Source organism: Anguilla rostrata, chromosome 11 (genome assembly GCF_018555375.3).
Source record: "Anguilla rostrata isolate EN2019 chromosome 11, ASM1855537v3, whole genome shotgun sequence".
NCBI lineage: Eukaryota > Metazoa > Chordata > Actinopteri > Anguilliformes > Anguillidae > Anguilla > Anguilla rostrata.
The window spans coordinates 14,576,965-14,602,266 of record NC_057943.1 but is presented as its reverse complement, the minus strand read 5'-3'; the positions used below and the strand labels follow the sequence as shown (position 1 = coordinate 14,602,266).

The 25,302-nt window shown below is 37.4% G+C and overlaps 1 protein-coding gene across 1 annotated transcript; it reads right to left on the bottom strand.

The window, feature by feature from the left end:
- Positions 1-1,269: 1,269 nt before the first annotated feature.
- On the bottom strand, positions 1,270-24,136 carry ntsr1 (neurotensin receptor 1 (high affinity)). The gene is made up of 4 exons (XM_064298120.1): positions 23,298-24,136; positions 12,647-12,848; positions 9,610-9,694; positions 1,270-7,274 (listed from the first exon to the last, which is right to left on the bottom strand). The coding sequence occupies exons 1-4, from the start codon at positions 23,970-23,972 to the stop codon at positions 7,025-7,027; spliced, it is 1,212 nt and encodes a 403-aa protein (XP_064154190.1). The 5' UTR covers positions 23,973-24,136; the 3' UTR covers positions 1,270-7,024.
- Between the last annotated feature and the right edge of the window lie 1,166 nt (positions 24,137-25,302).

Genomic DNA, 25,302 nt, shown 5'->3' with positions numbered 1-25,302 from the left:
TCAAAAATGCACGCTTTTAGGGATATTTTGATTTATAAATTAAACGTGTATGTGTGATTTATGAAACTTTTTAAATTTGTATGCACTTCTTATGAATCACGCATATTCACGATTTAGTAACTGGTACAATACGTCTCGTACTTACGCATTTTAAACAGCTCAAATATTACGGTTGTTGAGAGAACAGGAAAAGGTGTCTCATGCCTGCCATACAGCCGAACAGCCACAAGGAATAGTTTGTATGCATGGTCTGGAGCTTATGTAGAGGTACACACATTCTCAAACAATTTCATGGTTTATAAATCTCAACGTCGGTGTGGATTATCGGCATACAATTTATGATCAAATCTGAGCGTACGACCATTTTATGCATGAGATCAGCACAGAAGCCCCTTCTGACAGGGTGAGTCACAAGAGAGAGGCAGCTCAAGCGGTAGACATTTTGTCTCAGAAATGAAAGTGCTAAATCTCTGAACACATTGTAATGGGCTGGAATTACTATTAGACTCGGCATATGAAATCATGTGGAATGTTTTACTGAAGTTTGAATGAACTAGTCATCCTAATTTCAGGGTCTGAAATTATTTTTTATATCAGATCATACAATCAGGACAACTATGGCATTATGCAACCTATTTACATGCAGATTCAAATTACAAAGCACTTTTCACTTATGTCCTTTTCACTTACGTATGATTAGGATTAGCCTCACCAATCAATAAACAGAATTGAGCCGAAAGCGTATCCTTGTAAGGAAGTTATTTTTATTTTTTAAATTCCACTTATTTATTTGCACTGCACTTAAATACCCAAAACAAAGAGCCCTTCAAAGAAAACAAACTGCATCTTCCTTTTGTATGGTCAGTTTTGCAAAATGATAAGTGTGGGAGAAAAACATAAATACCTGCTGTAAATCCTTGTACCAAAATTCTGTTCTGTATGAATGTACCTCTATCTCTTGAGTTTTCGTACAGCATTGCCCGAAAAAAGGCTGTTGTACCTGTAGCGCATTCATTAATATAAGTGTAGAGGACTCACTGGCTCTTTGAATTGTGGGTAACATGCAGGTGTGACTCATCCAGCTGTCAGCTCTCACTGAACCTTCTGCTGAGCAGACAGTGGTACATGGCCCCTGTGATTGACAGCCCTTTAAAAAAGCACAAGGTGCTAATCCTGCTACAGGCTGTTTGTTAAAGGTCATAGACAGCCGTGAGAGCAGCATGTTCAAGATTATGAAAACACAATTCATTTCATCGCCAGACACAGCTGAAAATAAAACAGGGATTCTTATTTCTTTATTCATCAATATACCTTACAAAAACACACTCTTTAGACCTTTTAAAAACAAAAGTTGTCAACAGCAAGTCACATGAACATTGAAAGTCACCCGACAGAAACATTTTCAAAAATGCAATCATTTCCATTATCACAACCAAGCAACACATGAACACACAACTGAAGCAAAAGGCATCACATTAAGTGGCTCTGCTATTTGAGTAATTACTCTATATTTAGACAAATAACGTGTAACACAGGTACACACAGTTTTTGACAATAACAGCTATTTGTGCGATCACAGCAAGATTTGGTTCAGACACAAGTTAATAATAACAGCGAAATAACAACAGTGAACAAATGAAAAAAAATTAAAGCAACTGGAACAAAGACAGTGTAATCACACGGTTATTAGACTCAATTAATATAACGTGGAAACAATGTTGGCTTTAAGACTGAATTCTACTTACTCAAATTAGCTGTATGTGTGCTGCTCTAATGCAAGCTAATACATTATATGGCACCATGGCATTTACATTTCAACTGTAGCTATGCATGTGTTCCTACCCTGCAACATTTTTAGAGTTGACCCATTTCTGGTACTGTTTGTTTACAAATGAATTAACATGATTGCTAACAATTTGTCCTTAGAGGAGGATGTTCTTATACCAGCACATACGTTTTACAGAAAAAAGTACCATCAATAAAAAAAAAACATAACAATGATAAATGATACAGATTGTATGCAGATCCAACACACTGACCCTGAGACAAATCATATTTGAGACCATACTGTCAATTTAGGCAAATAAGATTTGAAAGGACACCGAAAAATATTTTTATGCCTGTGGTACTCTAGATAAATATGTAAACTTTCACTTCAAGCACCTTGGCTGCACACGGACGGTCTATGATACTATATCTTTAGGTGGGCATTACACTATCTTCCAAGATTAGTTTTCTGAAAAAGCTTCCTGCTTTCCTGGCCTACAGCTGATGTAGGTCTGTCCAATCACTGCTTTAGAAAGTGGAATTTGACAGGATTAAAAATCATACAAATCTGCAAATATTTTGTAAGTTCAAAGAGTCTCCTGGATGTATAAATGGTCCCTCAGTGTTGAAAATAACAATTATCTGACATACTGGAATTATCTGACATCCTTTTACACATGCAGAATGTATAGAAATTGGACATTTAATAATATTTTTCTACAACTATTTTTAACTGAGTTTGTATAAAATTATACAAACACAATAAAACAATTTCATGATCTACATGTGTAGGCCTGCCAAGATGTCTTGCTCTGATATGACTGATATGCTGCAAATATTTTTCAGCATGATTTATACATGACCAACATTCATTTTTGGGATGAGGTCACACAAAACTACAATGAATGAACAGCAGACAGATGGACAAAAATAGAAAAAACAAAATAGGTCGGAAGTAAATCCAAAAATAATTTTACTTTAAAATGATTCATTTTAGTTGTACAGAGCATAAGACCACATATATTTTCAATGTACTTTTTTTTAGAGATAATGTCTACCTCAATAAATATTGGAAATTCAAAAAGAAGATGTTTTGTTAAATAAAGAGCTAACATATATCACTCTGCTCAAGACATGGCACATTTTGTAAAGTTTGCATATACAATGGACAATAACAAGATTCCAAGAACAAATTTCCTAACTGTATAGAACGAAAACTCTACACAGCAAAATGTTCAGTGTTATATCAACTCTTACAGAGAATATTTTATCCCTATTGGACTCATATGTACTCTGTTACATTAGCGCTGGACATTTTACTGAGTATGTCTTGTACTGTAAGAGAAATAATATTGATCACGGCCTAGTTTCCCATAGGCATTGTAGAACTTTTCAGGCAGAGACATTTCAGGCAGTTCTCAGATAATCTTTGCTCCAATTGTTTTGGCAAACTTTGCTACAACTTTGCTTTTTGGCAGAATTAGACTCTGATCATCAAGTCACAAATAAATTCCATTTCATTTTAAACATTAAACATTTATTGATACAGATATACCTATTTCTGAAATTAACTCAAGATTTTTACAAGCTCATGAAATATGTATTAAAAAACACTCAAAATGATTTTAAATACTGCCCAACCCTATATACAGATGGCATTTAATGTAGTACCTAAAGCGAAATCATTTTAGATTACAGGGGCACACAGTTACTTTAATGCCATGTCTGAATTATTAAAAATGTAAGCCCACAGGGACATTGCCTACATCAACTGATCCAATTGATAAAAATAAGTTAAAATAGTCAATTAAAGAAAGAAAAATTAATTAAAATCAGAGATAGTCTTCCACAGTTTCATTGGTTGTGTGATACTTTACATTCCAGTCTTCGTATATATAACACTTCCATTTTATTTGGGCTTTACGAGTTGCATTTTCACCAATGTGTACTGTATGTGATCATTATTAAATGGTTAATTCATCGAAATGAATGAACCATTCATTGGTTCTCTTTTCAATTGTGCATTTTAATGGTATATCAACATATTTTCATAACTCTACTCATTTCATTTCCTGCAGTATGTTTCTGTTTGTATAGTCTTCATTTTATTTTAGTGCAAAATTAACTATGCATCTGCAAAATCATTGCTACTGGATATTAATCTGGATCTTTGTAGGGTCCCATGTTTGTGTAGGTTGTTCCACAATATTAGTCTATTAGTTCTATGGCACATGAAACAAACACCAGTGGTGTATTACAACACAGGTGCAATTGTGCTCCATTTCTAATGACATCTAGTACCTTTGTTGCACTTGCATAACATTTGAATTTATTTAGGTTTCTTGATAAAACAGAATCCAGGCAAAGTCACATTTTCCTTGTATATGGCACCATGTAACTGCAGAAAAGAGGAAGCCTTCATCAATGTTCAAGGTGAATCTCATTTTAGTCTTTTTGTAATACTTAATGAAAATAATCTTAGTATTTACATTCTTTTGGATTTATTAAAAAATAGAAAATGCATTTTATGTTTATTAAGTCTCTATTTTCTTTTCCATAATCTCTTCCACAATATAATAGAACATAACACACAGAACGATATGTATATTACGTATTAAGTTAACAGCAGTTCCATTATTCTGGTTTTTCCAAACAAAGTTGATTTTGTGGACTGAGTTATGTAATATTAAATATCGTCAAAAATGTATTTTTCCATGTATTTTTTTCTAAATCTTCCATATATAGTAACTTAATTCTTTTTAAACAAATATTAATATTTATTTTACAGTTAATACATTTCTACAGAAAACTGGAAAACTACAGATTTATTTATTTTATGAGCCGGCATATTGGTGACCCAAGAGTCAACTCCTACTCAGACACACACACACACACACACAGACACACACACACAGACATACACACGCACATTTTAACACATACGTATCCATATTCTCCAGTGCACAAAGACAAAACAGGAAATTCAGAGGTCTGCATTCACAGTGGGGCAAATATTAAAGCCAACAATTGTATGGACGTCTTCTATTTATGACAGAAAGAAATGTCACCCATTTATTGGTTCAGACGCTACCTCCCACTCATAAGGCAAGGTCTGCCAGTGTTGAGTGCACCATGCAAAGAGGTTAAGGAGGAAGTCAGTGACTCTATGGCTGCATGACACATAAATTGCGCTCTTGCAAATGCCATTTTTTGCAGAAATGTTGAAAAGGGATATACAACATATGTGTAAGCTGGTAGCTCAATATACAGAGCAAGGAGGACCAGGAGATGAGGGTACTCTTCTCCTTTTTAATGAATCCTTTTAATGAATTAATTTCTCCTTGAGAGAGTAGTAAATATATAGCTTCTTTCATGTTCAAAACATTCATCCATGGAACCACAGAGCTCCATTTCCCCCTTTCATTCCTGAAGGGGCTGAGCGTAGGAGTGTGTGAGTTGACACTCAGCATTGTTCTCTGTTTGTGGTTTTTAATCAGAGGGATTTGTGCATTGTGTCAGATTTACCCAAGAGAAGACATCAGTAATGAAAGACATTGTTCTAAAAACCTCTCCAGGTTTTGCTAGGTCAATATGGCGCAGCTACTCACAAAGGGTCAGGGCAGCTCTCTTACATATTGAATAATCTGAATATAAATATCTTATGCGAAGGCAGCTCCAGCATTAAAATGTCAAAAAAAAACAAACAAAAAAAAACTGGATATACTGTATACTGCCAAAGCAAACAACAATTGCCACTGCACAACCAAGTTCAACCATCATATAGGTTAACGCAACAGTATTAGCATGAGACTATTGCCTGTGAAAACACATGGCTGTAAACCACAGTTTCAAGAGTGCACCTGCACAGAATTACATAAATAAAGCATGCAATGATTATAGATATAAAGCACTGACAGGGAATCAGTGTGCCTGCACTGTTGAATGTGCTCAATAGCAGTGATGACATTACTTTAACAGATGACCCAATGTCAGTGAATTACTGGTTCCCTGACTTTTTTATTTGATTCTCCTTACAATTAACAGTGACACACCCTTAATAGCATATAAAATCTGTGACATTGAAATAAAGTTGTAGAGACTTTATCCAGTACTTCAGTACTACTTATCCAGTCTGTATCATATAGTAGTACTCACCCCAGAAGTGACATAAACTCTGTTTGATTTTGTAGCATTACAGAAATATACGAAATATAAAATGGTACATGCTTTCTTGATTCACAAGAACCAGAAATGAAATATAGTGGTATGACTGAAATGTTGATATAGACAGATCAACTAGCTAGAGTTCCAACTCAAATAGTATTTAAGATATTCTACTACACAGACCTTTTATTGGAAAGCTTTTTTAATCCTGTCATATATTATGACACATTTTAAATTCCATCCCAAATGGAATCCCAATATCACACAGAATTTCTGCAATTCAGGCAACTACAGCTTCAGTATGCGATTAGCCTGCTGCTATAAACCAAGCAGCATGGACAAGCTCTTTTTGTGAGGGCTGTTCATTTTCTAACAGCTCAGAGCTGCTGAAGTTCTGAGCTGTTGTTAAATTCTTCGGATATGACCTCATATGGTATTGTTTTCTCTGAAAACATCTGCTTGGGAGGGGCAAACTTAACTGCCAAAGGGGCTGATGACAGTCCAGAGACTGAACCCCTACAGTATATAAAATAAACATGAATTGCTGAATACGTATATTCATATGACCATTTTGGGTTTGTTTGTCTCGGTTTAATGTGGTATGTGAATGCTCTATGACTGATCAAGCGGTGTTACTGTGGATAGGTCAGATGGGTGCCTGCATGTCTATTTGTTGCCGTCTTCAGTGAGCTGTTGTTTAATGTGAAATACTTGTGCGGCCCAAATAAGAGAATGTGAGTATAGGACAAATGTGCACAGGAATGTTTCCATATTTATATGATACAAAGACTTTGCACATCATGGCTTTCTTCTTTAATCACAAAAGTTTGACACATGTACAGTATGTGCATTTGTGAAGTAAAATGCCATGCGTAAGTGTCTATTTCTAGTCTCTAAAGTGAAGTGTCATTCACACATGCACTCTCACACACAACTGATTTTTGGTAACACAGAACAGTCCTACATATGATAATTAAAAATTCAAAACACATTCCACTCCATTAATTGTTTCTGTTCCCAGCTGTGTTTTTTTGCGCACTGCTCTCTCCGTCCCCTTGCCGCATGCGACAAATGGCACACTGCACTTGGGGAGTCAGTAAACGGTCTCCTTGACGATGTTGGTGGACATGGTGTGGTTGCTGGAGAAGCTGTTGGAGTGCCGGGTGAGGACGCGCGTTTGCTTCTTGCGGTGACAGGGCAGGTACATGTGACAGAACGTAGAGAAAAACACCTCCCGGTATTTGTCAGAGACCAGATTATAAAGGACCGGGTTGACAACAGAGCTAACATAGAACAACACGTTGGTCACCATGTAGAAGTAGTGGTAGAAGTCATACAGACTACTGCAAAGAGGAAGACAGGAGCAGAGGTCATTTAGACTTATCCTGGTGTAGATGTGTCTTGTATTTTTGACATCTGTATTAATTCCATAGCAATTAGTCCAAAATAGTTTGTTTCATATTTGCACCGTATGTTAAATTAAACTGTGTAAACTGTAAGCATGAATTTCTGTTGTTGATTTCATTTTTACTGATTTGTGTACAAGTAAACCAGATGCTTATCCCTAACTAAAACAGACAGGTCTGGAGTTTATCAATATTTGTCCTCAAGTGGGAGTAAATCCAGGCTTTAGTCTAACTTTTTGTCCCTTAGACCAGACATATATTCTTTTTTTCTATTTACTCCAAATTTCCCCAGAGAAATATTTATTATATAGTTTAGGATTGTAAGCAAAATCAGCCTCTCAGCAATCACATAATGGTGGATGAAAGACGTGCTAATGATTGCTGTTGAAACCTCCCGGCCAGTCTTGGATGTCCATACTGTTTTCTGAAATATCAGAAACTTTGTAAGGCCTTCCTGATGTTCTGAGCAAGTCAGTCAGTAGCCAATGTTTTGGCCTTCATCTGAGACCAAAATAAACAGGAATTCCAAGAAATCCCCCCTGTAAAATAGACAGGATATACTCTCCATATCTGTACAACCATCTATGAGTCCAGATTCTTTGTTTTATTTCATACTGGACATTTCTGCAGTGCCCAGATAGTGCTTGGATACTAGCATTTTGCCAAGCATAGCATGGACATAACTAGTTTGATAATCTCTCTGAACCAAGTCTACTTACAAGACCTTGGTTGGACGAGATTTGGGTGATTGCAGAGTAAGGTCCTATCAGATAGTCTGAGCACCCATACCATCTAAGGGATACAAAGGATTTAAAGTCATAAATCAGGGAACGTGAACGGTTTACATAATGTTAAAATTTTGACAGTTGTGTAGTGTAAGCCTGGTCTAAGTCCACCCACCTGGATTCAATCAACTATGAATCTATATCATACAACAGATGTTTTTCACTGACAAAAAGACAGCAAGAGTCAACAATGAAAAAAAAGGTCTTATTGAAATGCAACATGTCATGTAGTGTCCAATAATATCCTAATTTGAAAACTTAAACCTGCCTGGTAAGATTTGTTTGAGCATTTAATTGCTTTTGTCCATCACGGAAAGAGCCTGCTTTTTGCCTTTAACAGACTATCGTTCAAAAGACAGCATGCTAAAATTGCATTACTAAAATAATAAAAAACATGGTTACTGTGTGTTTGTTTTTAGTTAGATTTGGCATGGTTTGAGTCTGCATTATAGTTACATTACGAGGTTTGAGGCTACATTATAGTTACCATCCAAAACTGACAAGAGCTCACAAAAAGCACTAAAAATTGGGAAAGATGCTGCCAGAAAAGACACAGAAAGCATGGAATCAGCAACACCAGTGTCTTCTGTGACAAACACCAGCCATGGAAATAATTACTCCTCTGGGTGATAATGACCTAGCACCGACTGTAATGCTGGATACACTCCTAATCCGCACCAGGAAACACATCAATTTCCGCACAATGAAGATATTCAATGCACTGAACAGGAGTTTTTGAACTGCATATTATAAGCGCTGCTTCATACTCAAAAGGTGATTAGTAGGCAGTCCCACTCACTGATTGTGTAATTAGCTGTAGCTGACATTAATTTCGCACAGGCTGCGTACGCACCAACATACCCTCACCAGGCTGCATTTTGGGCTGTGAGCTTCATGTACATACATCTAGCTCTATGTGTTATAACTGCAATTATTTAAAAGACAAAGAATAAAAAAATAACCTAGTGTGCAATTAATCTTTGACAGAGACATTTGGACAGAGCGGCATATTTGCACTCTGCAGACACTGATAGAGCGGTAGATCTTAATTAAATCAAGCATGAGTCTGTTTAAAAGCACATGCCTGGCCATGGCAATTGCCTCTGACTGATGGCCCTATTTGAAGAGGGAGGGGGCTTTTAGAGGTCTTTAGCCTTTTAGAGGCTACTGTGCTTCATCAAACTGATATTGACATCTCATTCTATAGGCTCACATTTGCTCCCAGTCCCAAATTATATATGTGTATGCAAACTGCCCAAAAACAGGGATTTACTGTTGTGAGACAAGCATACCAGATGTACAGATTCTGTTTTGAGTTGTGTTGGTGAAGACATATCATCCCTCTAAATTTATATAATAACCAGAGGTCTTGCTAGCTAATTGCTTTACATGGCTTATTCTCAAATTGTTATCTTTATATTACGTAATATACAAATCGGAAATAACTCCAGACTAATCTGATAATTTATGTGAAGTATTTTACTCACTTTGTCCACACAGTGACATAGCAGTACATGAGGCGTCGGGCATGGTAGGGTAGCCAGCACACCACAAAAGCAAGGACCACAGCACCTGTCGGACAGAAGGGATAATAGAGAAGGGACAGCACAGGCAGGGGGAATGTGAGAAGAAAGGAAGAACGAGAAGGACAGAGATGGGGAGGTAAGGAGGAAGGAAATGGAGATAAGGAAGAGGGGGAAGAAAGGAAGGGAATATGGTAGAGAAAAATAGTGATATCAGTACCTAGGAAGTAATGGCTTATTCTCTAAGCCATTCCTTCCCAGGAAGTACTTCAGAAAATGTCTGCTCAACCCACTTCAACATACCCAGTCTTGACAAGACAAGGAAAAGGCAGCCTGCACCACATACCAGAAACCCCTAAACAAACAACAACGGTGGGCAGCTTTTTTTCTGTGCCTATATTCTCTATATGTTTACAGATGTTATTTATTATTGCAATATTGTTATATGATCTATATACCATATTTAGGGGTGTTAGATGGTATAATGTTAATGTTATTAAAGGGCAACTAACAATAAAAATAAAAAAGCACACCCTGTGGCCCTCCTGGACCAGGATTGAGTGGACCTGGTATAAGATATCGATCTAGCAGAAATGAGTGTTCCTGTGGAGGGTTTACATGGTGATGGAAAGCATGCCTTATCCCACTTGAAGTTGCATGCTTTTAATCAGTGCCATTTAGTCAATACTCTTTGAACGCCATCCCTCAAGGCATTGCCATTGCTTGTTATTGACATTGGAAGTCTGAAGATGAAAGTGAGTGTCATTCCCAAGTGCACCATCAAACAAAAATGTATGAATGTGAGAAGCCTCAGGATCCGTTGCCTAAATCTTAATTCAGTTGTTAAGTCATGCTATCTAATAATGCCAATCTCAATAGTTTATTGTCTTTCATGATTGTCTTTTCCATGATGCCTGACTACTTTTTAACGATGAGCCGCACTCACCAGACCCATGGAAAATACACCCTCCATGCTCCATACTAAAATAAAAATTTGCAAAAAAGCAAATATATTTGTAATAAAATTTGTAATGAACGTGTAATATGAACACCTATCTCTGATGATTAGTTTAATCCAGAATTATTTTGAATAGTTAGTCCATGATTTTGGATGATTTTCCATTCCTTTTAATGCTTGAATAATTTCATATTGTACCAAGCTGGGTAAGATTCTGCATCAGTCTGAATTATCAGCTGTGTTTGCACCATATTTATTGAGAAGTGTGTTTACTCTGTCTCCAGGTTTCCATGTACATGTCTGCTTGGACATCAACAATGATCAGTGATCTGTATTTGCTGCAGGTTTTTTTCTGACGTAGACAAGCTTCCTGGAAGTGTAGTATGAGGAAAATGCAGGCAGTAACTGTAACACTTTGCCTGTGGGTTCTGTGAATACAATTTTCAGTGCTGTTCTAAAATGAGTTATGATCTTTCAGAGTGTGAAGAGGACTAGCAGAGATTGGACAACTCCTTTCAGTTAAAATTCTCAGAAGGGGACAGGAGTCAGAGGCAGGCTCTCAGTGACAATAAATTTCAGAAAAGAATATGAAATATCACCCTTAGTGATGGATGTCCACATTGTAAGTCCTAGGCCAACCCAGTCAGTCCAGAAGAAGTCTGAACAGAGGGGAGGAGAGAGTGCAGCACTTCTGCATTGCTGGATTTTTGATAGTTGGGAACATTATTCTCTTTCTAATGACCTCAGCCTGTTTTGCACTCAATGTTGTGACAAGCCCTTTAAACTCATTACGAAAGACATCTTGAAGACATGGCTCTGTATTTTTTTAAAATTATTATTATTATTATTATTATTATTATTTAAACCAGAAGGGAAGAGGGTTGGTTCAAAAAGTTTTCGTGTATAGGCTGAGGGTAAGGTACTGTATGCAATTTCCTTGCCATTTCTCTCTTGTTCCTCAGTCAGCACTGAACATTAAAAAGTGGCTTTGGAAAGTCCTCAGATAGGTCTCTGGCTTATCGCATCCTGAAAGGATAAGGGCCTGTCAGTCTGATTCCCACGCGTATACTGATTCTTCGTAGAAGAGTGTACATCCACAAAGCCCTGACATAGATTACACCATTCATACCACACTGAGTATCACTCTTCAAACAGCATAGCAAATAGCTGACATTACTGACATTGACATTGATCAGGAACACTGTGGTATGCCTGCCTGCGATGGTAAATATAAAGGGGGTCAGAGCTCAGCCCAATCTCATTTTCTATCTCGGTCTTACACATGTAAGCTATTTCATTACTGCTTTGAATATAGATAAGGGTGAGAATTATGCAAATTTATTATCATTGGGTGGAACTTAATTTAGTTTTTTCACATTTCAGAAATAGCAACTAATGCATGATTATTACCCAAGTTTAATTTAATTATTATTTTATTAATAATAAAGTAAATATTAATGAAAAACAGGGTAAATTAGTGATACATATATAACCTGGAATGGAGTTGACCCATGACATTGATGGGACTATGCATAAAATATACTGTAAGTTCCACATGATGAAGCCAAAATGTATAATAAAAAATACCCTTAATAAAAGTGGAGAATCAACAAATCTAAAATTATGGTGCACAAAACCAAATCAAGAAAAAATGTCTTGAGTTATATTGTTATATCATATTATTCCCAAGTAATTGAGCTTATGCTGTCAGGTCCAATTATGCAGTCATGTCAGATTGTTGATTATCTACAAGCTGTAGAGCTGCAGAAATGTCAAGAAGAGTAATTCTAAGAATATTCCATCATAGCATCCAAAAGCATTGTTTTACTGACTTCATAAATCTATTCTTGATGTTCCATTTTGATTTTGCCACCAGGAATAAACTCGGAGCTGCCAGAGATTAATGGATTCACTGGAACGCAGCCCAATATGATAATAAGCTTTAAAGGCAAAGAACTGTCAAAATATTTTAGGCAATTATGTGTGTTTATATTTAGAAGTGCTTCCCGCACACGAGTGTGTGTGTGTGAGAGCTTCACTCACGTAGGACCATGACCCCATGCTGCAGGGACTGTGCCCGGTTGGGCTCCACGCTGACACTCAACATGGTGGGATTTCCCCCGATGATGCACACATGGCTGTCCTGTGCAGCCTGCCGGAACATGCGCAGCAGCTGGCTGGCTATGATGCCATTCAGCGCTGAGATCGCTGCCATGGGAACCACGAAGGACAATAAGGCATTTATCTAGAGTGAAATAGGCAGGGCATAGGAGGCAGAGGGTCAGAGGGACAGGGAAAAAGTTGAAAAGAGAGAGAGAAGTACAACTTGTATCATCACATTTTATTCTGTTACTTATCAACTGTAGCTTTTGAAGGTGATTTTCTATTTGTTAAAAAAGAAAAAAGCAATCACAAAATCGTAAATGTGGATAGAACATGGGCAAAGAAAGAAAATAAAATGAAAGAATAGATGATAAAAAAATCAAAGAAGGAGTAAGGGACACAAGGACAGAGCAAGGCTTCATAGCTGACAGAGACAGAAGCATCACCTTCACATAAATGCCTATTACCTATTAATGGCAGCATTTTTCATAAAAAAGTTTTTAAAAAATATTCATTTTTAAAAAACTTTTTCATGGAAACCACACTGCCACTGCCTTTAGTACTTTTGAAGCTTAAAACCACAAGGAGAAGCTATAAACAATAGTGGTATATTAACCTGGAAGTAGTTTCAAGTTTATATAAACAACAAGTTAGTGAACACCTTTAGCTAACTAGCCATGATTTAACTAGCTAGAACTTACAGATAAAGTCATGATTGTCCGCTGACTGTGTAAAATGGCTTGATAGAATGCACATTGCTTTGACAAAAATAAAGAAAAAAAATAATAATACATAAAAGAAATCAAATAGCTAACATCCACATAGAAACCATACAGTATGTTATTACAATCCATAAGTAGCAGGAGCAGTCATACAATAATATTGTAAGACTACTATACCAGTATATTACATGGCTTTGTTGAATCCTCGATTCTGATTGGTCAATTCAGGCATTCAGCACTTAGATATTTCTGTATAATGACTGCTGCTATTGGGCAACAGACCCTTTAACCTAGAACCATCACTCTGCAGAAAGAAGTGCCGCAGCTGCCAAATTGATCGCTGTCTCTTTAATTAAGAAAACCAATAAATCTGTAAATATAGTAACAGTAAATATAATCGGTATGCAGTTATTATTATTATGACTTGTGCTAGCTAGCTACACAGTATATTAGGTCAGATTTACAAATGGTAAAACTAAAACTGACTTAGTTTTAGCCATGTGGCGGTACGAGTCTGAATTACATGCCAGGGAGATAATGAATGTCGATGACACTGACAGTGTCGAGAGAGTGAAAGAGAGCCAGAAATACTGAGGCAGAGCAAAAAAAAAAAAAAAGTCGTCTGTTCCTTAATAGTGTTAACTTGCCTTGTACCAATACCACGTTAGCCAATATTCCCCAATACGCAAGCATGTCTAACAGTGTAGCATGCAGGTATAATGACTCTAGTGCTGTGCAGACACTGCGCTGGAATCTAAGTAAGGGATAATCCCCTCCGAGGCAGTCAGCCATCGGGGAATAATGACCTTTGTGGAGAAAACCCCCCTCCATGTTCTTCGACTCCGTGGTGGTAATTATTCCCCAATGGCTGACGGGGGATTATCCTTTACTTAGATTCCAGTGCAGTGTCTGTACGGCACTAGTCATTATACCTGCATGCTACACTATTATTATACCTCTACAGCACCTGTATAATATGTTACTATTATAAGGACAGAATGACAAAAGTGAAAATGGTTTATGCTTGTATAATTACACAATTGTGGGGAAAATATCAAAATGGTCTTAGTATCATTTTAACCGGCTGTATTTAGACAACCCAGGTCAATTGATAATGTGGCTAGCTGTCCTAAAATGGGGTGCCAGCATGGCAATTTACATTCTCTCTTCAACCTCTCAGTCTCTATCTGTTGCACATAATTCATAAATTATGGCTCAAATAAATAAGGTTTGGCACTGTAGTGGAAAGTGTCATCTGTTTCATAGTTGGACACTGTAGCTTCCATTTCAATTTGTAGTCAGCCTGGCTAACATAAGGTATGCAACAATACAGGAAGTTTAGTAGGTGCCAGGCCAGCTGCTTCTAAACTACATCACTCTGGCCAAGGGCCTGCAACACTTTTGAATTGAGAAGGAAAGAAGTACCCACACAATGTACAACTTTATTATATTTATTTATTTATAATTGTGAATAAATAATATGAAATTCATCTGCTCATATTCATAGCTTCCGGAGGGACAACATATCTGTATGTGCTGCTATGGAGTTACAGGAAGTTTATTTTCTGCGTCATCAGAAACCTTTGTAAATATTTAAATTGGCCTTTATTGCACACAAAAACTGTCTGGGTCAGTCAAAACCATACACTAAAACTGAAATAATAATAATAATAATAATAATAATAATAATAATAATAATAATAATAAAACTCCAGAAAATACACTACCCCTTTAAGACTAACTGGGCCGCTTAATTAACATCCATTAATTTAAAAAAGGGCTTAATTTGTATTTTGGTGGGTGAATTAGTTTCTTTTATGTGCTCACTCTTTGATCGTGCATTATCTCAGTTTAGAACACTGTTTTTCACCAAGTCTATTGCCAGTCCATTGGCTCTCAGCTTCATTAGACTGACGAGTCTTCATTACTAAAATGTTGGTAGAATCCTCAATAAATTAATTTATTATCTTTCATACGCCCCCATGATACATACACAGACGCATGTGCATGCACACGCACTCACGTGGTACACAAAACACATACAGTACATACAAAATAAATTTAGCTGCAGTTAGGTACCTTTCATCTACTGTATTCATCCTTATAGCTCAATTGTATCCAGTTCCATTTTCCCCAATTATACATTTCATATCTTCACAGGTCATGCTGATAAAGACTGAAATAGGAAACTGAATTGGGAGATGCATGATTAGTCCTGGCTAATACACCCTCTGAGACCGATTGATTTTGTGATGGATCATAAAGTCCTGCATGCCAGTGAATGGGAATTTAGCAGTTTACCATATTAGCTTCAGTTCTTTCCTATATGTACTGGTTACTGAGAAATCTATAATTTGCTTAATCCACTCAATCTCACTTGCAAGAATAATTTCTGTCATGTTACCATACTTCTAGATCACTGCAACGTAATACTCATCATTTTAATGAACGCAGTAATCAGGCTAATCAGCATGTTAATAAGCAGCAAATGACAATATACAATGGCATCTAAGAGCTTCTTGTAATTGTGTATGAATACTTTGTAAATGGTTGGCTGTGTATATTCATAAATGATAGAGCAAGCCTGTAAACCCTTTCCAAAGGTATATTGAAAAAACTAAAATAAAAAAATAAAAAACATTTCTCTTATATCTAATATTTCTGTTTCAGAAACAAATATTTAGTAAAATATGAATATTTAAATCTTCAACCTTGGTTTCAAAAATTAATATTTATAAAAATATATATTACCATATATCTTAAATCTTCAACCTCATTTATATAAACAACTCTGACAGGGACATTGAAAGTACATTAAATATGTTAAATATGCAGATAAAAACTGGGCGGTTTAGCTAACAGATTGGAATCTACTAAAGTAATCAAAGAAGATTTAAATGGAATCCAGAAGTGGGCTAAATCTAAAGTTCTACATGTGGGAAACAAAAACATAAGGTAGGACTATTTAATGGGAGGAACAAAATTGGAATGCGCTCAATTTGAAAAGCACTTTGGAGGAATAAATGATGAAAACCTTTCAGGTTCTAGGTGCTGTGCTATATCAGTTAAAAAAGGCCAACAGGTTGCTGGGATATATAGCTAAACGTACTGAGTATAAATCCAAGGAAATTATGCAATACCTTTGTCAGACCACACTCAAGAGAGTGTGCAGTTCAGGGGACTGTACTCCAAGAAAGATATAGAGGCTCTGGAAAAGGTTCAAAGAAGGCCAACCAAATTGGTTCCAGGTATGAAAGATAAAATTTATGAGGAAAGACTTAAGATGCTTAATCTCTTTAAGGTTCGTAAAAGGAGAAGTAGGGGTAATTTGATTGAGACTTTCAAATTGAACTACACAAGATTATTCAGGTTGAGTTAGCTCTGTTAGTAGAACAAGGGCACAGATGTTAGGAAGTATTTTTTCACACAAAGAGTAGTCACTGCGTGGAATAGCTTGCCAGGTCATGTAGTAGAGACAAAAACTCTGGGGGCGTTCAAGACTAGGCTTCATATGGGGCTAGATATCTCGTTTATAAGCAAACTGAGGACTAGGTACACTTTTTTGGTAGGATAATGGTGAGGATGTTGGTCTGAATGGTCTGTTCTTGTCATTGCGTCGTGTCCTGTTGTGTTGTGCTGTTGATTTAAGCCTTGGCTGTGTCCGCAGTTGACTAAGATCAAGTATCCACAGTGGAGGGATACAGTTGGCTGGTAGTGTGGGCTTAAACTGGGCTGAGCTCCTCTTGCAACAGTCAGTGCCCCCAAATTACAGGTACCAATTTTTTTCCAGTGAGAGGATGTGCTTGTCATCCAGTAAGAAATGTCTTCTAGCATCCCATGTGACCAGTATTGTGGAAAACAGTCACTGGATCCACATGATGAATCCATATGCTTTACTGCAGTGCTCCATGCACTGGCATGGGTGGCAGAAAGAGATGTTATAGAGAGCAACAGTGCCCCATCAATGTTAAAATTACAGACCATTAGTTACGCAATTTTTTGCAAAAAGTGAGAAAATGCACGTGTATGTTAAAATATTGTGACACAGGCTTTACAACAGAGACCATTGCACATCTGTATTTATATATTAGGCTTGTATCGATATTGTTCCCAAGCCCTCAGATGATTTTTGAATAGCTATTTGATTTTTTCTCATGACACTCACTTATCAATTGTACTAAATGAGGTGATAACATTTCCTCACCACCCTCAATTATGGGCAGCAATTAAGTGTTCTATTATCTATCTAGCACAATTTCACAGTGTGACATAGGTCATTTTGAAATAATATTTCTGTATTTGCAAAGACTGAGTGCCCCTGGCAGATTTTTAATGACCAAAACGTTCATTATGTTTGCCTTTTTTCAGTGTATATATTCAAATACCTCGGTGTATTTTCCTCACACTCTACTTCAGAAAAAATATTGGTTTCCCCCCCAAAAAAAAGAACAATACCAACAGAAAAGGCAAATGGATGATTACAAAACCAAAAGTTTAAGTAATGAAAAGGCTAAAATGACTAAACTTTTGCCAACAGTTATTAGGATCAATCAATAAGAAAACAATATGCCTCTATAACCAAGATTACACTTCATCTGACTATTAATTGTAGTCCCCTCCCCCACCTTTTATTTTCCAATCTAGTAATGCTATTTTTGAGTTGGCAATTTAAATGCCTGATAATACATTCATATACTAAGACATTCCATAAATGAAATGTTGTGAAATAAACTTGAGTGTTGCTCAGAGTTCAAGAGGGCATGCAATCACTCTTCTAAATTATTAACACAAATGTGCATAGAGACAATCACATTGATAGCACAACTGCTAAGGGTTTGTTTTCATTGCAGGGAAGCTAAAGACACAAAGAGGTGAACAATCAGCCAGAGTCTTAAGGTTTTCATCAAAGCTTAATCAAGCACATTGTCTGAAATGATCCCTTTTATGAATACAGAGAACATTTTCTCCCTTGTTTTTGTTTGCAAAATTTGTTATTAGAAAAAAGAAATGTATTGGAGAAGGTCTGTGTAAGAATCTGATGCATAAAGCAGAGTCAGTATGTCACTGATATAAACACAAAACGGATCATAACTTACACCAGCAAACCCCATGTGCATTCTTTGTAAAACACGAATATGCATGTCATATATATTAAAATGACAAATAAAAATGTATCTATATATGCAAACAGTGAAAATGGAATGCTTAAAATAACTATGATTTGAGAAAGATTTGCTTAAAATAACCAAACCTATCTGCCAATGGGGTAAAAATGTACTAAAAAGCTGTTTTCTGACTTTGTTTTTCTAAGTTTATAATGCCCACTAACATTACATTTTTTTGCATCTATAAAGTTGCCTTTCTAATTACCATAACTTGACTTGAAATGGACCAATGCTGTCCCATCACCTCTAACGCAGCGTTAATAAAGTACACCACCTACTGCACGATCCTTTAGTACACCTGACTTTTTTGAGTGTCTTTATCAGTTATCTATTATATTATTGTGCTTCCGAATGCAACCTTGAGACTATTTCTCCTTACTCTCAAACATGCTGCCTCTTTGAGTGGACACAGCTCCTGTGCTACTGTTGTCTTCAGTGCTACAATACATGCAAGTCTCGTCAATAGGTCCAGACATGGTTTCTATGGTTACATTAAGCCAATTCTTTCCAATCTCTCAATTGGTCCATCTGTTTTACTTCCATTTATCCATACCCTTCTCATTTAATTTCTGACTGTAATTCACTTTTTTAAAAAGCAACAATTTTGTGTTTTTTTATTATGTTTAACTGGGTTCGAAACTTGAACCAACCACTTTATATAATTTGGATCAACAACATTTTGGTTTTGTTGTGCAAGATGTAAACAGAGTGAACAGAAATGAAAATGAACTTCTTAAGAGACATACAGCTGAGAAAATAAACACTGAAAAAAATCAATTTGAAACGTTATCGATGTAAAAACATGAACTTTAATGCTTGTCTTCATCCCTGTCTCATTATTCACTCTCTCCACTTCATAAATGACCATATATAGGCAACAATGCTTTTGGACAGTTTCAAATAGAAATCTGCTCTATTTTCTCTTTCTTTCTCCCCTTTTTCTAGAAGACTTGAGGAATTTCACAATCACCTCAAATTCTGCCTTCTGTCTGCATATTTTACCCAGAGCTTTTGTTTATGTGATAACACATCCTGAGTGGAGTCAGGGAAATGCCAGCAGTCATCTCAGGGATTTGAGTCATTTCAATCAGTCGCCCTCTCTGGAGCAGAATGTCAGTAGGCTGCATGTGCTGAACAGCAGAGGGCACTGACTCACTCCAGATACTTTAATATTGTACCTGGAATACGTATTGATATACAGTACTGTGCAAAAGTCTTAGGCACCCTAGACTTTTAAATATAATATATAGTATATATTTGGTCTTAGATGTTTATTTTTTGTTTTCTGCATTAGTGTGTCAGTAGAAAAGAGCAAATTTAAGATTTCCAAACATGAATTTTCCAAAAAATGAATTTTACAGATACATTTTTGTATTTTGTTAAATAAAGTAATATTTTAAGTAATAGACTACTTTTTAGATAAAAACTTGATCAAGCGTCTCTGGGATTACCTGGAGAGCCAGAAGCAAGCGAAACAGCCAAAATCTGCAGAAGAACTGTGGCAAGTTCTCCAAAATGCTTGGAACAACCTACCAGCCGATTTTCTTATAAAACTGCCAGACAGTGTACCTAAGAGAATTGATGTAGTTTTAAATGCGAAGGGTGGTCACACCAAACATTGATTTTATTTAGTTTTTAACTATTTACTGCTCTTTATATTCTTTTTTTTCCCGATATTTATAACCTTTCATTTCATTATTTTTGAAAGCATCTTAGCTGTACAGCATTTTTTCTACAGGTGCCTGTAGACTTTTGCACAGTACTATATATATATATATAATTTTATTTTATTTTTTATTATATATATATATATATATATATATATATATAAATGCAATGGTATGCAGTGCACAAAACCAGTATTTGTATGTACTCCGGGGTACTTTTGTATGTTATCCGGGGTACTTTTTAAACACATTTTTATAGCACATTTTTTTGGTAAACCCAACTAATTTGCATTTGCAGCTGTTGATTATGTGTTGATCTAAGTATTTTTTCTGGAGAATGCAGAATGCATGTGAATAATATGTGGGGAAATATAAAGACATGAATACGTTCCACCAAACTGCCCTGCCCTGCCAGCTGCAATTGCCTATACCGCTGCCTCACTCTGGAGCCATAGCACTGGCTGGATAATGACCCACCTGCATGAGATTACAGCAAAAGGCTTCTTGTCTGAAGGGATGGGAGCCAGCACCACCTGCAAACCAAAACCTTTCCATGCCCCAGGGGGATGTCCACATGGGGCTGCCAATGCAATGATGTTCCACTTGAGGCCCTTTATCTTCCATTAATATTTTCACACACAGATATGGTATCTCTACTGCCACCTCTCCACAACTGCATACGCAAACCTTAAATTTTGTTAATAATAGTGTGCCAAGTGAATACATGTATACACTTAGGCAAATACAATGAAGAACCAGACACATGCCAGGCAAAAGTTCTGAGGTCCAAAAAGAGGTGTGGGGACTGCAATGTAGATATAAATATTAAAAATCCTCCAGTATTATCTCTGAGTTCCCCAGTGTGAGTTCCCCAGCTCCACTCAATTTCCAGGGCCAGCTGTTCGCATTTCATCTTTAAAAAATAGCTTTTGGAATCTGATGAAACCATAGTTTACAAAGATAAATTAATATACTGTAGTATGTGATGAGGGACCATGTCTGTATCTTCCTGCAATACCATTCTGGCATTTCTCACGCCAGATGTTCTTGATGTAGGTGGTTGTCCATTTACTGTGCTCAGGGGACAAAGGACTCCTGTCCCTGCACAATGTATAGCTTCATATGGCCTTTGGGAGCCAGCTGCAGGCGCACCGCTGTGAAAGTTACTTTGAAAGTGTACCATAAATAAGAAGAGACATTGTGATGCTGAATGGCTGTGCTGCTCCACGTGGTCATTTTATTGTGTCACTGCAATCCTTAAGGCCTGGTGCAATTATTACTACTACACAATTATTGCATCTTTGCCACAATACAGAGCACTCGATAAATAACAAACACACACAATATATTCCTTCTCAAGGTCACAAGCTGTTTTGACACCATCTGCCTGAGGAGGGTTTTTTTGGCATGCCGTAAATGTGCATGTGATGACTACAACTGGGACAGTATATCAGACATGACAAAATCTGATTAGCCATAATGAGGACAATCCCCAAAACACTCAAAGGTAATTTATTCCTCTTAAACCAACCGCCTTTGCAAATGTACCGCAGGTGCACTACTGATGGTCATGAAATTACCGATATTGAGTTGGACATGCCTTAATTTACCACCACCTGAGTTAGTGCTAAACTTTTTCACTTGTACCTAGAGTGCAGAAATGAGGGCCCAATGTCTCCTGTGGACCTGGGAAAAATACCAGAGCTATCATCATGACACAGATAAGAACACACACGTTGTCATCATCTTGACAACCGGGCTATTTAAACTGAAAACACTTACTCCCAGCAAGTTATTCACATGCTAAATAACTTTCTTTGGCAATTGATGGATGAAGAATGTTTTGTGGCCCTTCACATTATTTTATCCTCACAGCATGTGTGTGTGTGTGTGTGTGTGTGTGTGAGTGATTCAATGAAAGGTTAGTGTACTTCTGTTGACTGATGGCTAGGCAGCAGTTACTTTGTTCTTAACTTTGCTTCTTGACTAACAAATATAACTTTGTGCCAAGGGCAAAGCACATCGTAGTTAGACAAAATCTGGGGCCAAGTGCTGGCACAATACAAATCTGGAATGAGCATCTAACTGTAGCAGATGGGTTGAACAAAATTCTTAAAGGCACGGCTTGCATAAAAAGCTTTAATATTTTGATTACTGGACCGAATATGAGCTAATATGTTTGTATGAAGTCAGAACGGGTTAAAAGCAGATAGGTGTATTCTGAGTGTTGTGGAACAGCGACAAGTCTATACAATGGCAAGTCCAATTATTGTCATCAAGTACAACTGGATATCCTGGAGTGTACACCACAATTTTCCAGTTTCCATGTGAACGTATTGAGAGTACAATGCGTAAGCCTACCTACTTATGCCAGGAGGAAATAAGTGTGGTAATAAGCATTACGTTGGTGGCTTCCACAGCACTTTGCTGGCCAAAATTAACCGTAATTGTAAAAATGTAAAATCATCAAACTGCTTTCAGATATAGGTCTATTAACTGTCTATGTCCAACACCACAAGCAACTAACAATGTTCGACATATTTAATACAATCCACAGCACACTTTATTATCGATGAATTAATATAGCTTATTTCCCTGCTTCCAACTAACAGCGATGACGTCAATAAATAGTAGCAGCGGAAGCAACCGTAACCCATTGATCACAACAATCATCTCACAGTCACAGTACCCTACTATTTACAATGGAAGTCCACTGTTCTTATAATTCCTACAGTTCAGGGCATGCAACATACAAATATTACTCTTGTCGGTGAACAATATGTTAAATTTAAGGTTTACCAGGCACAACCCTTTAAATAATTGTTTTGGTACATTTATAACAATTCTTTATAAAAGTGTTATTAGTTCATAACATTATAAAGCCATTTCTATCACAGATCAATTTGCAATTGTGAATTTTTGTATTTTCAAAGTGGGTTTATATTTAAAATAGCAAAGATCAGAACTGTACATTATGGTGCCAGTAAGAGAAATAACATAGCCTGAACGTTTCCAAATAGACCAGTCTAACACCCACCTGCAGTACGATCTTGGTCGTTACGGGGGACACGATACTGGTGCAGATCTTCTCACTTCCGGCGTTTTGCTGACCCATAGTGAAAAGCATCGGCGTGGCCAGAAGGAACGATGCCACCCACATGCCACTGATCAGCTTCTTGGTGCGGCTGCGAGACATGATACTCTTAGCTTTGAACGGGTGGCAGATAGCCATGTAGCGCTCGACGCTGAGGCTGGCAATGTTGAGCACAGTGGCGTAAGAGCAGCCGTCTCTTAGGAAATAGTACCCTTTACAGACCGCTTCACCGAATGCCCACGGGTGGTGGACCCAGATGAAGTTATACAGCTCGATGGGCATGCACAAAACGAGAATTAGGAGGTCGGATACTGCGAGGCTTGCAAGGTGATAGTGGACAGTGCTCTGTAGGTTCTGTAGAGACTTCTTCATTAGTGAAGTGTAGAGTGTTATGGAGTTCCCCAGACATCCTATCACAAAGAGTGCGATGTATATCACGGTGACCACGACTTTGGAGTAGATATCCGTGTTCACGTCCAGATCCAGATTGTTGTCCAGCGGAGATTCGGTATCGTTGTCGTATGGCATCATGGAGTGGTTCCCAGATGCCAGGAGTTTTTGCGCTAAAATGCGAAAGTAAAAGAACTTGCGCTCACTCAGTGTGGTATTCTGATCCATTTTTATCAAAAACGAAATGTATAAGAAATAAAACACGCGAACTGAAATTCAGAAGAAACTATACAATGTTTCAAGGAGGCTTCCGAAGCTCAAAGAAGGAGAGGTGATGTGCGTAAAATTGCCAGAGAACACGGAGAGGGAGCGGTGCCTTTCCTGTCCGTCAGTTTCAGTTTCTGCATTTGGCAGAGTAGTTGCGCTGCATTTGTATCGGGCATAGAGGAGGAGTATTGGACGCAGGACACGCAGCACGCCAGCAGATACGTTCAAAAACGTTTTTTTTAATGAGAAAATTTGGCATTCACATTTTGAAGATTTCTGTAGGCTACGTATTGCTGGCCCGTTTTCGATGTAGCGAAGGGCGAATTCAAAAGAACGTGGCACAGGTTTTTTTTTAAGATAAATTATGGGTTGTGTGTATGATTAATTGGACGGTACTGTTTAAATTATTTGTGGAACATTTTCGGAGAGACGTCGTCTTTTAGAACTATGCTTGCATGATTTATTTGGATGGTTCAATGTAAACACCCCCAACACACACACACACACACACACACACACACACAAATATATATATATATATATATATATATATAATTATTTAAAAGTGGGGGAGGGGAATGTATTTCTCTCTCTCTCTCTCTCTCTCTCTCTCTCTCTCTCTCTCTCTCTCTCTCTCTCTCTCTCTCTCTACTGTGCCAATGTTAAGAAGCGGTTGTGTGAGGGAGAGAGGAAACAGATGAAAATATTTTTGAATGGCATGAGTGGGTAGGTATTTGTGGTAGGCTTGGCCAAAATACCACACTGAAAATACTACCTAATGAAACAGGTGGCACTGGTGCTGTCTAGGGGGAGTGAAAGGTCAAGCGGGGGGTAGGACTTTTTCAGCTGACCAGCCTTGCCGCTCTTATACTTTTCTTTCTCTGTCTTGTACTCAGACAAACAAAGCTCAAAACTCTCTGAGTGTGTACTCCCAGTCTTCGCCCCAAACTGTGGAGAGAAACACACCTTTAAGCACCTGGGCTGATTAGTCAATGCAACCCAGGTGCTTATGCTTTCTCCACCAGCTAGCATTGCAGAGACCAATCTGCTTCTCCGGTACACCGAATGCTACACATACATTGATTTGATTTGAATCACAGTGCTCTTCAACAGGAAACTCTAACTGGTCAAAAAAAGGCTTGACAGAAATACTCGATGGATGCAGCCTGACACCCTTTGTTCAGTGGATAAATGACAGTGGGACAGCCAGGTTGTTCGCAGCAGAGAAAAATCAGCTCTCTTGCCAGGGGATGATTTGATTCTAATTGTGTAACAGTAATTGAGACATCCT